The 14,793-nt window shown below is 34.9% G+C and overlaps 1 protein-coding gene across 1 annotated transcript; it reads left to right on the forward strand.

Annotated features, from left to right (window-relative positions):
- The first annotated feature begins 4,440 nt into the window (after positions 1 to 4,440).
- Positions 4,441 to 7,608, forward strand: LOC137733166 (cyclic nucleotide-gated ion channel 1-like). The gene is made up of 5 exons (XM_068472326.2): positions 4,441 to 4,716; positions 5,228 to 5,514; positions 5,792 to 5,903; positions 6,102 to 6,389; positions 7,074 to 7,608. Exons 2-5 carry the CDS (start codon positions 5,405 to 5,407, stop codon positions 7,410 to 7,412), a joined length of 849 nt encoding a protein of 282 aa, XP_068328427.1. The 5' UTR covers positions 4,441 to 4,716; positions 5,228 to 5,404; the 3' UTR covers positions 7,413 to 7,608.
- Positions 7,609 to 14,793: the final 7,185 nt, after the last annotated feature.

Below are 14,793 nucleotides of genomic sequence, written 5' to 3' on the forward strand. Positions count from 1 at the left end.
AATCCGCTCTTTACCACTGGACCATCAGCTCGTGGTTGATAAACTTACGAATTTTAACTTACTACGAAGTGTGTGTGACTTTTGTTTAAGCAATGAAAACAGAACCAATTATATTTGCAAGTTAGAATATTGATCTTGCTGGCTAAAAATCTATTATATTCTAATTTATATTGTTTTCGTCTGAAAATTCAGCTTTAAAGAGTGTAACTACTATAAAAGGATCTGAAGAATGTATAGTTCATAGTACAGACCAAAAATTAGCAATGATTTTTTCCACTCTTGCTGATTGCAAGAGAGAAAATTCAGAGTAAAATTAGAATGTATAGTTCATGCCGTTTTAACTTTGAGGTACTTACCGTTATCGATGGCTTATGCTACAAAAAAACATCTCAAGTAAAACTCTTTTAAGCACAGCTCGATGAGCACTCAGAACACTGAATGCAAAAATCAACAAAATTTCACCACCTCAAATTATAATTCGTTTCATTTTCTTAAACCCACTAAAAAGAAAAAAATTAAAAGTAAATTTAAAAAATGAACCACTTCCAAAATAATAAAGAAAGTTGAATACAAAATACATTCAGAGGATTTATGACCTCATTATTTGAAAATCTTGACTACAGCATTACAGATTTAATAAAAATTAGCTCATGGGAGTCCAAGTAAAATGATACTAACTCAAATAAACTGCAAAAAATTAGAGAAAATAAGAGTAAGAATTTGAACAGACAAGGAGGTAGAGTAAAATTACCCAGGATTGGATGGCGAAATTGTAATTATGCATAAATTTCACAAATCCTAGAAATCTTGCTGACCAGAATTATCTCAGTGAGATATGGAGAGAGATAGAGAGAGATAGATTCAAATTCTCAACCTCTATCAAAGTGGAATGCCACAATAATTTCAAATTCTCAACCTCTATCAAATAAATAGACTTTCAAAAAGTTTCCAACCTAACCGACCTGCACAGAAAAGATTTGAAAAATATTTCTGACTTTTTCAATCAGGTCATGTAGGCAAGAAATGAACAAATGATGATGGCCTCACTCTCTCTCTGCAAGGTCCCTGTTCAAAATCCCCACCCATTCGTGATCCTTCTCTCTGCAAGCTCTCTCTCTCTCTCTCTCTATCCCTCTCTCTCCTTCTCTTACTGCAGCCCATAACGCCGCTCTTTGTTGCATCTCTGTCTGCAACAGCACCCATCAACACCCACCCCCTCAATCTCATCGAGACGAAGCAGACACCCCCTCCCAAACCTGCAATGACAAAAGTACCCCACACTTTTTACCCTTGTCCGTCGGATCTATAATCTAAACTGACTGGGCCGTTTTAGTGCAGGGCTAATCCAAACCAAAATCAACCCATTTTTTTTTTGTGAAGAACGGGGCTCTCAAAAACACATTTTGAACAAACGATATTTTCTATACTAAGAGGGTGAGAAGTTGGCTAAGTCTCACAATGAATTAGTAATAATGTGGTTCAATTCGCCTTTGGCGAGATTCGAACCTAAAACTTCTCACTTACAAATAAAAAAGAATATCACTGGATCGTAGTACTAAGTGGTCTCAAAAACACTTTTATTTTAGAGATAATTAGATCTAAATTCATTTACACACTTATTTTTTAACAAAGAATATTATCTACACAAAGACCATCTCCAAACCTGGCCTATAACCTATTTTTCCCCTTCCATCCCCTCCCAACAAAAAAATATCCAACCCAACCCAAGTGGAAAATTGGACCTAAAACCTAAAACAAAAAACAAAGCCAGAAATAGCCCAGGATTCAGCCCAGAAAATGGTGTGGCCACCCCCAGCTAGACCCCACCCACATGGGCATGTTCCTTAGGATTTATTGAATCCAACGGTTGAGATCTAATGGTAAAAAATATATATAATGGCCCAAATTTAAATCCAACAGCTAAAATTATTTAAAAAATTATTTAACTCAAAACTCACTCAAATTTAGTAATTTTTCAATATTTATTGGAATCTAAATATTTTTAGGTTAAAATGTTCATAAAATTAAATTAGGATAGTGTGCATAATTTTTTTTTTAATTACTTAAAAGAAAAAATTAGCCTAAATTTATTCTTTAATAATTTCGGGCTAAAAAATTTAGGTCACAAGGGTTAGAGCAGAAAAGCTGTTTTTGGGCTAAAATTTTTTTGTTTTAGGCCAAGAGTTGGAGATAGTCTAAAGGGGCTGGATGAATGGTTGAGCTTAACAATGGCTAACAATAGTATGATTCAAATTTGTTTTTTATGAGAATCGAACCTAAGAGTCATCATACCTTTAAGCTTGTACTTTGTAATAAGATCCACACACCAAACCGTTAAGGAACTAGGACAAACCCAAAATTAGAGTTCACTAACAAACCAAATATACAAATCAGGTTAATTTACACAATAACTCTATAAATTCAACATGAAAAACAAAAACCCGGTCCAAACTTTGAAATTTGGCATTTCTAACAAATCAAATCTTCAAGTTAATTCCAAATGGTAACATTCCAAGTCGCAGCCGGAATTAAAGACGATGGGCATTCAAAAGAAGAGAGAGGTGAGAGAAACCGTTTCGTATCTGTGGCACTTGGGGGCAAATGTCAACAACGGCTACTGATTTAGATAGGACCAGACACAACTGCAGTTTGCTAGAACTGGACCGAGAAAGAAAAGCCCCCTTTCTTTTATGGGTAATGTTACATAGATTAAAATTAGAGATATGATATTCACACACCCCTTTTTATTTTTCTTACACATTTTTGGATTTCGACCGTCGGATCGGATGAATTGAAGAAGATCAATGGACAAAAATTAACAAGGGGTGTGTGAATAGCACACCCCTAAAATTATAGACAAAATTTAGAAGTCAAATGATGTTCTACCACACATTTATCAATGTTTAAGTAATAATCCAATCATCAACTTCTATATCATTTAGTTTACAAAATTTTATCGACAAATTTAATCTTTCTAACATTACTCATATTTTATAACAAGTATTTTTGTTCAGAAATGTCCCCGTTATTGGAAAATGTAGTTTATTATTAATTTTGTTAATTTACTTGGATGAAGAGCATTAGAATTTCTTTTCCATTAAATTTAGAATTTCTTGCCTATTAAGGTTTGCTTTAGTTTTTATTGGGTAAATTACACTTTCATACCTCAGGTTTAGGGTCTATTTCAATTCCTTACACATCTTCAAAACATTTCAATTTCATAACTTAAATACTATTTTATTTCAAAATAATACCTCCGTTACATTTTCTATCCATTGATCCGTTAAGTGCTGACGTAGCTACCAACGTGGCACACCACGTGGCAAAAATAATAATTTTTTAATTAAAAAAAAACCACTTGAATCTTTAAAAAAAAAAAAAAAAACTGAAACCTAGCTCCCCACAACCCCCCACCCCAACCCTCTCCCCACCCACCCCCCCCCCCCCCCGGCCCCGACCCCGACCCCAACCCACCTCCCTCTCCTCCACTCTCTTCACCTCCCCTCCCATTAAGAAACCCAGCAAACCCCCACCTTCCCCGAGCCCTTTCTCTTCTTCACCCCCACCCTCCATTCTCTCATCTGCAACCCCACCCACCCTTGCAAACCTAACTCCATCCAGACCACCATCAACCAAGCACCAAAAAAATTCAAAATTTGAAGGACAAAATTAAATGCATACCTCGTTGTCGGAGCTGACCGACTTGCCGACGAGCAGGGCACGGATGGGGGAAGGAGAAGAGGGTGGGTGTTGCAAATGAGAGGAAGGTGGGGGTCGTTAGGTCGCCGGGGGGAAGACGTCGAGGTGGGTCGCGTCGTGGGGGGTGTGGGCGGAAGAAGGGTTCGGGTTCTGGCTCAGGTGGGTCGCCGGGAAGAAGGGGGAAGACGAGCTGGGCAGGTGTGGGTGGGGAGAAAGGGTTATGGGTTTGTGGGGGGTGGTTGCGGGGAGATGGGATGGGGTCTATTTCAATTTTTTTTTTTTTTTTTTTGAGAAAATTCAGATTTTTTTTTTAATTTAAAAAAATATTTTTATTTGCCACGTGGCAAACATTTGGCAGCCATGTGGCATATATGTGGCAGCCACGTCAGCATTTAACAGATCAATGGATGAAAAATGTAACAGATGTATTATTTTGAAATAAAATAGTACTTAAGGTATGAAAGTGAAATGTTTTAAAGATGTTGTAAGGAATTGAAATAAACCCCAAACTTGAAGTATGAAAGTGTAATTTACTCTTTTTTATTTATTTATTTATAGGAGTTTGTATTTGTTATTTTACAACAAGACATGACAATCTTCTTTTTCTTTTCTTTTTTTCTATTCATGAAAATATATCTGTAGTCAGTTTTTTATGTTACTATGGTTCTCAACTTGGTATATATACGAAATTAAAACGGCTGAATTGATATTCTCAATATCCTAATTATTGGTTGACAAGTTTATTATTGATGATAAATAGATATTGAGTGTTGGTAATCAATGTATGTTATCCAGGTGGTAATTCTCATTTTCTTTTCAAATGTGAGGGACTTGAGTTCGTTGACTACAGGAAGGATGTTTATCATGAACCTTTTTGTCATATTGCAATATGTGCCACGAGTTATTCACATCTACCTTTCATGTTATCAATATAAATGGATTATTAGAGAGACCGAGCAGATTCCCGTATGGATTAAAGCTACACTGAATTTTTTCATGTACATCATTGCCAGTCATGTAAGTCTCAATATATTCTGACTCCCTTAAGTTTTCTTATTAAAGTTTGCTTAAAAGTCAACATTTGATGGATTAAAAATTTACATGGTGTCTCATTGTTTGATAAAAACTTATTACAAACATTTTTTATTTGACCCAATCAAAAGATGTCATGTGTTTCTTGTTTTTTAAAGTTCAAGAAAAAAAGGCAAGTGACCATTTATCACATTGGTGGAAAGGAGTTGAAGCCTTGTATGATAGCATGGGTTCAAACCTTGTCTATGACTAATCTAACATCTAATTTAACAAAATTTATCGTTTGATACAAAAAATAAAATAAAAAATAAAAAACATGTCTAATTGTCTATTAAAAAAAACAATAAAACATGTGTTAAAATATCATTGAGCCAAAAGCAAAAAGTGAGTATACAAAGTACTCACTAGTGAGTACCTAAGCATTATCCAATATATATTTTTTTAAATCTTTTCTTGAGTCTAATCTAATTAATTGATTAACTTTTTGATCATTTAGGCATTCGGAGCCTTATGGTACTTTTTTGCCATTCAACGAATGATGGATTGCTGGCGTTTTGCATGTCGAAAAGAAGATGGATGTGACAGGAGTAGTTTTGGTTGTCATGACAATCACACATTTAGAAACATCACAAATCTAAAAAATTGATGCCCTATAAATCCGTCAGACCCAAAGATGTTCGATCTTGGCATTTTTACTAGTGTTCCTGAATCCGGCATAACAGGATCAACCAATTATTTTCAAAAGTTCTCAAACTGTTTTTGGTGGGGCTTACGAAATTTGAGGTTGGTACATTTCTCTCTTGTTTGTTAGGCATTTGTGTGTGTGTGTGTGTGTGTGTGTGATGTGGTCTTAAGTATTAATTCTTAGGGGCTCGGATGTTTTGCTCAATGCAACTCATATGTTTGGTAATTCCAAGAGGATCTCCATGAAATGACTTTAGTTACTATGTATTACCATGTTTCTTTGTCTTCCGGAAATTCCCATGCTAGAAAAACGGTTGTAGACTTCGTGCTTGGAATAAATTAAAAATTAGATTATAACTTCGTTTAATTTTTGCAGTTCCCTCGGTTCAAACCTTGAGCCCAGTATAGATGAATGGGAAAACTTCTTTGCCGCTTCTATTTCTATAATTGGTTTGCTCCTGTTCATATATCTCATTGGAAATATCCAGGTTTGTGCCGAATCTTTAATGCTTAAATTTTGTCTTCTTTCCTAAATAGATATATCGTTGGCTTGTTTTACTTTTAATTAGGAATGATAAATAACTAACTGTTAATTAATCACGTAAACGGCGAGTTGTGAAGACTTCTATCTCCAAAAAAGTAGAGTGAACTGACAACCTATTTGTTGGTTTGGTTGCTGTTGATAGATGTATTTGCAATTTGAAGCTGCAAAAACAAATGCAAGAGTAGAGAAGAGGTTGCTAGCGAAACAAACGATGGTACAGCTTCGTCCAGAAATAGTGTCGTGGTTATCTGAAAATTGCGTTCAGTCATCGTTTCATTGGCACTGGAGGATGCAAATGCATGTCAGGAAAAAGGTACCGGAAGCATGTGAAAAGAATGTGCCTGTTAATTTGGAGTGCATTATCCATAGTCTTCCCCCTGAGTTTCAAAGATGTATAAAAAATTGTGCACCTTTGACTAAGCTCAAGCAAGTAAGTTCCTCGATCAAAGCCTTCGACTTTAGTTTAAACAGTAGCTTTGCCATATATGACAAGACTTAGTTTAATGGGAGATGCAATTGTTTTAAAATGGCCATTTTAAATTTTGGTTGGCGAGAAAACTCTACTGGACAGAATGTAAAATACACATTTTGGCCGAAAAATGTAAATATCCAATTCTACATCTTTTTTATGTTTTTTACATTTTTTTAGAGGTGAACACTGCCACTCAAAAAGATGAAATTAAATTAGATCTCAAATTTACATTTCTCTCAATGGAATATGACTAGTTTTATACTTTTTGAGAATGTAAATGTGACATTTACATCTCAAATTTGCATTTCTCTATTGAACATGTTTTCGCAAACTTTTAGGGGCTGTTTTATAATTCATTTTAGTTTTTAGTTTTCATTATTATTTGGTACTCAGCTTTTTAAAAAATGAAAACTAAAAACCAAAACCAAGCCAAAATTTGAAAATTGCAAAAGTTTAGTTAAGTTTGATCCACGCCTATATAGGCTATATAATAATATTGATACAATCTTAATTATTATATGTAGTTTGAAGAAATAAATCATAGGGTAAATCTTATTTACTTTTGTTAATATTAAGAAGTAAAATCCCGTTTCTTATTTACACTCATTGCACATTGAAATGCATCTTATGTACTAATCACAGGAGTTTGGATGGCTGGATGAAAAGGTGTTGCAAGAAATCTGTCAGCATTTTAAGCCAAAGAAATTTAAGAAGAATGATATCATTATTGAACGGGGTGAACCACGCAAAATGATGGTCTTCATTGTGGATGGACTTGTACGCATTGAAAAGAGAAATTCAGATGATACTTGTAATGATCAGCCACGAGGTGCAGGAGATTTATGTGGAGAAGCTCTTGTTGGAAGTATATTTCGAGATCAGCACGACACAAGTTTGTTAGCTTTAGAGTCCGTTAAGGCGATTGGTGATGTTGAAGCCCTTGTTATCATGGCTGAAGACTTGAGTAATATTAAACTCTAGCTTTTTTTAGATTGGTTTTTGTGTACGTTAGGTCAGGTGGATTGATAAAAGATGTGAATTCAGTTGCTTTAATTGGCAGCATGACTCAGCCGAGTTTTCCCTTCTTTTCTTTATTTTCAGAATTTTTATTTTTTTATGTCTAAGGTTTGAAAAACTCTAATTGCTTCTAATTTCTTTCGATTCTTTAACTCACAAATTCCACATAGTAAAATTGTGTAATGCATATATATATATATATATCAGAACGTAAATGCAAATGTAGGGGCTTCTAATTTCTTTCGATTCTTTGACTCACAAATTCTACATAGCAAAATTGTGTAATGCATATATATATATATATATATATATATATCTATATATATATTGACAAATATATGAAACATATACAATATATATATATATATATATATATATATATATATCAAAACATAAATGCAAATGTAGGGAGTTCATGCATAATGGGAAATGTTTTCATGTTTCATGGTCGTTTCAAATATCTTCATTTATTTTAAAAGAACCTGATTAGCAGAAAATAATTGAGCCCTTGAATTTGTAGAAGATCCTTCTTCGAAAGCCGGAATTGCATCTCCAATGCGTTGTATCACGTTCAACAAAGAAAAATTAAATTGAATCAATAATATGTAGATCAATTTAATAAATTAATTATAAAAAAATGATTAAAATGTAATACTTCATGATTGAAGTTCAGACTCTCCTTAGCGCCCTGTCAAGACTCAAGAGCATGTTGATAATATGTTATAGGTATAATTTACTGAACAATTATATAAGACATAGAGAGAGGGTGCGGCATAGTAGAGAGAAAGAGAGAGATGTGTAATTGTGAGGTGTGTTATCTCACCTCATTATGCCTTTATTTATGGGAGCTTTAACGAAAAACTCCTGGTACTATTCACTTTAACGAAAAACCACATTTTTACTCTAAAAAGTCAATCATGGTACTATTTACTTACACATTTTTGTCATTTTCGTTAAAACTCAAAGTTTTCAAGTCTTTTTCATTAGTTTTCCTTTTATTTATAGTGGTAAGAAAGGTAAACTCCTTACCCTAATAGGATTACAACTCTAATAAGATAATATATAGTCTAAAAGATATGGATATGGTAGAATCACATAAGGATATCCTAAATATGTTAGGATTTACACAATTTTAAGCAATTTGTCATATGAAGTTTTTGAAAGGTTTTTTTTATTAGCAGCTCGTATAATATTGAACATACTCCACATTAAAATCTAATATTAAATGACTTATATGCTTTATATGCAATGACAATTTCGTCCTCATAAGGTTAAAAAAAAAAATCTAAATACACTTCAAATCAGGTTTAAGGTGTATATCCCAAAATTATTTATCTTTTTTAACTATCAAAACTACTATTTCCAGTGAATCTTAAGCAAAGAGGAGCTCAGAAAGGTTGTCCCTTTCTTTTGCATATGCATCTTTCAAGTTTCGAAACATTATCCTGCTTATTCTGGGTTGAAGTCTGGACAGAAAGTAATGGAGGTGGTCTTGTGAATCCCAATGGCACGACAGACCCGGACTAGTATACGACATGGGCGCAGCCAACTAGATGGAATAACTCTGTGCAAGGGGGTACAACAACTCTGCCATCTCTCGGCTTCTAGGCCAAAACACAACGGTCTTGTTTGACAGCTCATATTGTATTAACTATTTCAATTGGATAGAATAAATAGTAATCGGATAGTACTAACTAAATTAATTGAGCATTTGGTGTAGTATCAGACTAATGACCATATTATTTATACTGTGTTTGGTACTAAACTGGATAAAAAAAAAATGAAAAAAGCCAAACAAATTTTTGACAAAGAATGATACAAGAAGACATGATTATTGGCTAATTAAAGCAAAAATGCAAACGAGATTAAACATGTGCAGTAGTATGATACAATAAGAATACAAGTATACATGGTTATTGGCTAACTAAAAGATGAAGAAAGGGATCTGGAAATGAAGCAAACAATTGCCAAAGCGTGCACCGATGCAAGGCTTGGAAAACGTGTGGTGCAACCCCAACAAGAAGCCCCAAAATTCAAAAATTCTAATTAAAACACAAAATTACATAATCAATTATATAATTTGAGAGAATAATAACTAGCTACAATCAATTGAAAGAAACTTGCAAGAAAAATAGGAGGAGGAGGGAAGAGTAGAGGGAGGGGCCGAAACTTGGGAAGAAGAAGAAGAATGAGAAGATGAACTGGAATTCAAACGAAGAAGAAGAAATCATAAGAAAAGACGAACCTGGGATTCAAACGAGAGAGCAAGCGCAAAAGGCAGAAATACTGTCTGGAGAAGATCGAGAGACCGTCTAGAGAGGAAAGAGAAAGCAAGAGATTTCACCCAACTAAATTGTACCGTGGTTTTGAAGGGTATAAGCAAGCGGGTGTTTATCGTATAAAATAGGTGGGCCCGGATATTTTAATTCAATGGCTATTTAATACAAACAGACATCAAACATCATGCTTTGTATTATTAGTCCTATTCGGTGAGTTATACGGCATACCAAATGAGGCCAACATGTCCAATGAATAAGCCTTTTATTCTTGACGTTAACGTACCTTCTGTGACCATACATAGTCTGAGAAATCCCACCACAATAAAATGAACTGTCACAAATGTTGGAGCCCGAGTCCACTTACAAAGCTACCATTGAACCTCCATTCGATACAATTGTTCGTGTGAATCCGACTGCTCTGGTATTCAACTCCATAGTCTCACTTTCACAATCACATTCTTCGCAATCCACCAGAAGAACACTGGTTACTATTTTGGAAGTCTTACTTGGGTTGACGGAGTGTGGGCCGTAAGTTGAGAGTATGGGATATAAGGGTATCATGAGAAAGTATGTGTGGTGTGTTAAGATAAATTTTAATTGAAAAAAAAATGTGGGGTGTATTAAGTATGTAGGGTGTATTCAACAATATGCGGAGTGTTAATAAAACAAGCATTTTTGAAATTATTAATTTGTCATTTCACTCTAATTCTGTTAATTTTTTCATCCAAAAAAGGTCATTTAGATTTTTGACCTTTTTTCAATAGTTTATTCGTTTATTTATTATTTTTATACAAAGATATATATGTACACTAGCATTAGGCAATAAATTGGTTTTCAACTTTGGACTTTCTTTTTAGAGGTTCTTTACTGATCTTTTGGTATGAAAAAAAGTCATGTTCATTTCAGATATAAACTTGTGGTGAACTAACTATATTAGGCCCACAACCATAGAGTTTAACTAATTACAAGTTTTGAGAATTCAACGTGGTCAATCGTATTCATTAAACAAAAAGGGAGTTAAAATGTCCAAAATAACCTTGAAATGCCCAAGTAATCTTGGAAGGATCAGAGTAGAGAGTTGAAATATTCGAAAACCTTGAAAATAAGTTATTTACCTTGCACATGGCTTATTTTAGATAAAAAAAACGTAACGGAGTTAGAATGAAATGACAAATGAATGATTTTCGAAACTTGATATGGCAAATCGTTTAAAATTTTAATTCATATGACAAATTAAAAAGAGAACTTCTAAACCCATCTCATTGTCCTACTTTCCCATCCACCTTGTAATCTCATCACCAAAAAAAATTAAAATAATCAAAATGTTATTTCCCCGCCTACTATTATCCCTAAAATGATCTCTAACATGCTACTTCCCCACGCACTATTATTCCTAAAATAATATCTAATATGCTACTTCCCCACCTACTATTATTCCTAAAAATTGAAATGCTATTTCCCCAACAACGAAGCCTCCTCCGACAATAATCTACTAGCAAATGAATAACCTTCCAAATGCTCTGCTACGTGTGATTATGCACTTCAATAACTATCATCAATATCCAATTATCATTAGTTGCTAGCTTCTTACGTTTAATTGGAAAGGGCATCCATGGTCCATAATTTCTTCTATCCTCATTCTTTGTTTCTTTTTTGCGAATTTGGCTTACATATTGTCTATTCATTTTACAACCAAGTGTAAGTCTATGGCTCTTGTTACCATTCCCCGCCCAACATACTATTATTATATATCTTTTAAGGTCTTTATTGGTTACTTTACAAATGGACAAACTTATAATTAAAATTTTCATTAAAAAAATGGGTAGATAAATAAGACACTGAAATGGAAATAACAACACTCCTTAAAAGAGGGGAATATATGACTTTTCAAAAAAAAAAATCCATTTCTATCTATTTTAGAATCTCTTTGTTTAGATGACAGTAATATTTTCTTCTTTTTAGTACCTAAAAGTTTTGGATAATAATGAGTTGTTTCAAAATGGTAATTTAGGTACTCGAAGTTGTGTGGTATTTTTACGCTGTTAAACGAATGACAGTTTGCTGGCAATCAGCACGCCGAAAAGAAAATGGATGTGCATTTACTTGAGAGGATGATCGCCCTTCATCTGGGTACTAACTGATTTATGCCGTATCAAAAGTTTTATGCCCTTGACCAAGTTAGAGCAGGTAAGAGGCGTTTAATAAATATTTCGTTGCACTTTTTTTATGAAAACTAAGAACCGAAAGTCTAAGCCATTGCTTAAGTACTTGGATGAAAAAGAGAAACAGTTGGAGTAAATTGCAACTGTCTGCTGGAAACTTGTGCGGAGAGAATATGCTAGCATGGGCAATGTCGTGGAGCTCATCGCCTGTACTACCCAAGGCAACTGAAACTGTCAAGGCCTTGCTGTTTTTTTCCCTCTCATCCCATCAATCTTCTTCATCCCTCAATTTCCCCATATCCGTTCCTCATATCTCAATCACAGAAAGTGAGAACTAAAACTAAAAATATGAATAATTATCAAGCGGGACCTTTTTATCCGAGGTTGCTAAGCAAGGTATGATGAGAGTTTGCATCTAAAACCAAGGTACGTTACCAAAATGAATGAGAAATAATTACGTTGATAGTATACACCCGCCAATATCCTAGAGAAAAAAGGGACTTTGCATCAGTTCATTTCATTATAGAGCTATGTCTTTACATTTGAAACTGCCATTTTGTACAAAAAAACCTGCATTGCATTGACGATGAAACTTATAATGAAACAATGTTCAGGACTTCCAGCATACTAATATGCTCTCGACTTAGTTAAATGATACATAAAAGACACACGGAAGATGGGATAAAACACCACTTAGCAACATGAAATGAAAGACACACGGAAGATGGGATAAAACACCACTTAGCAACATGAAACTCGCTTCTCATGCAAAGGATGAGTATGCATTATCATTAATCAATTAACAAGAAAGAACTCTTTAGTTTCATAAATGGAATGGATCTAGTATTCATGTAAAATTCGCCATAGCCTTGCATACATTTTTCACAGATGAACCCCATAGAGGCAGCTGTTCCAAGTCCGATGTTTTGGCAATAATTCCTTCCGGTGATGCCTCACTCCCTGAAGGTTGGCAACGATTCTGAGGATGAAAAGGGAAAAAAAATTAATTCAGCAATAGCAGTAACTTCAAATGCCATAAAAAAAACCACTTAATCTTCCCGGTAAGAGGCAAACCTTGCACGTATGAAAGTTTGTATTCTGCCTATTGTAGACCACTTTCCATCCTGTTAATTTCTGCAAGAAAGATTTCGGGACCATTTAATTGATAATAGGTAATACAGAACTTGCAGAACAAAAGTAAAAGGTGCACACAACTTGAAGAACAAATAAAAGACATACTTCCTTGTACTCGTGAGCAATGGTGGCACCACCGATGAAGTAAGGAACCTACAATGAAGCGACTGCAGTAGAATGACCTATTCTTCGGGTCAGACAGCACAGCGGACTGACAAAAACAATGAGGAAACTAGTCTTTAAAGTTAGTCACATTGTATCACATTTGATCCCACATTTGATCCCATCAAACCTTCAAGAGGGTCGATTATAGCGGTGAAGTAAGAATGAAAATAGGAGTCATTTCACTACCAAAATCTTTACCGCCAAGGAACTTGAGAAGGCCACGAACGACTACGGTGCAGATGGAATCATTGGCAAAGGACCGTATGGAACAGTTTACAAAGGAAGACTAGGAGATAATACAATGATTTGCATAAAGGAGTACAATATGGGTGGTAAGTACAAGAGTTTTCAAGCTCTTAGTAATAAGATAGCTCTTCTTTCTCAGATGAACCACAAAAATGTGGAGAGGCTATTGGGTGGTTGTGTGGAGGGAAAAACGCCGCTGCTAGTTTACGAGTTCATCCACAACGGCACTCTTTATGATCACATTCAAAGAACGTTGTTACAAAGGTCCGGAAGACCACCACTTTCGTTTAAGTTACGGTTAAAGTAGCAGCAGAAATTGCAGAAGCACCAGCATACTTACACTGCCATTATGTCATGCCAATTGTACACCAAGATGTCAAGACAATGAACATTTGCTAGATGAGAATTCCACCGAAAAATTGTCAGACTATGAAACTACTAGATTGCTTCACGAAGATCCCGATCAAATATATACGCTAGTGCGACGTAAAACTGGATTCATGGACCCTGAATATCTTGAAACAAGGAAGCTAACAGAAAGAGCAACGTCTATAGCTTTGGAGTTGTCCTCCTGGAGCTACTCACGAACGAAGTGCCATATTCTTTTAGTGGCCTCCCGGGCATGTGTTTGGGTTAATATTTAAACTTTGGGCTTCAAAGGGAAGGAAGCCCAAATGAGCTCAATAAAGAAGGTCTACCTGAAGCCTAGAGTCAAGCCTAGGTCATCCATCTCAAGACAAAATGACGGCCCCATTAAATGCAAAGACTAGGTGCTTACAAGAGAAGTGACAACCGATGGAAACCCACCTACTTTTGGATGGCTTAACATGTAAAAATGCTGATAATTCATTACCCTTCAGTTACTTTCGGGCAAGAACAGAAACAACACGGTTAGGTTAATTCGTCTATAAAAAGAGAAAGAAGGCCCAGAGACAAGAACACTCAACCAATCAAACAAAAAAACATACAACTTGTCTCTCAGTCAAGCAAATACTCAGAAAGCTGTGCTTTGTCCAAATTTTGCACCCTTTCAACCTTAGATTTCCCATAGAAAGACATATTTTGTCTATCTAAAAGCTTTGTTACCTTCCTCAAATGTTGTAGTATCGATTTTTTTGTGTAAACTCGTTTATCCCTCATCCCTCTTTATTACTCAACCCTTTGTAACTGCAAAGAAAAGAGATTGCAAGACGCTTTAACCTTACCCGACAAGGTGAAATCTTACCCAACTCTCTTTGTTTTTGCCTTTCCATTAATAGATTTGGTGTTATAATGTATCCCTCTGTATATATGCAAGTCATTTTCGATCTCCTGATGATCCTAAGTTCTATTAACTCTCAGATCTGGTTTACTTAGCAC

The sequence above is a fragment of the Pyrus communis genome, chromosome 7 (assembly GCF_041283825.1).
Source record: "Pyrus communis isolate YQ-2024b chromosome 7, ASM4128382v1, whole genome shotgun sequence".
In the NCBI taxonomy this organism is placed as follows: Eukaryota; Viridiplantae; Streptophyta; class Magnoliopsida; order Rosales; family Rosaceae; genus Pyrus; species Pyrus communis.

Coding starts and splice junctions, on each gene's coding strand:
- LOC137733166 (XM_068472326.2), top strand. CDS start 5,405: ATGTTCGATCTTGGCATTTTTACTAGTGTTCCTGAATCCGGCATAACA. Junction 5,904..6,101: donor ATCTCATTGGAAATATCCAG/GTTTGTGCCGAA, acceptor TGCTGTTGATAG/ATGTATTTGCAATTTGAAGC. Junction 6,390..7,073: donor CTTTGACTAAGCTCAAGCAA/GTAAGTTCCTCG, acceptor TACTAATCACAG/GAGTTTGGATGGCTGGATGA.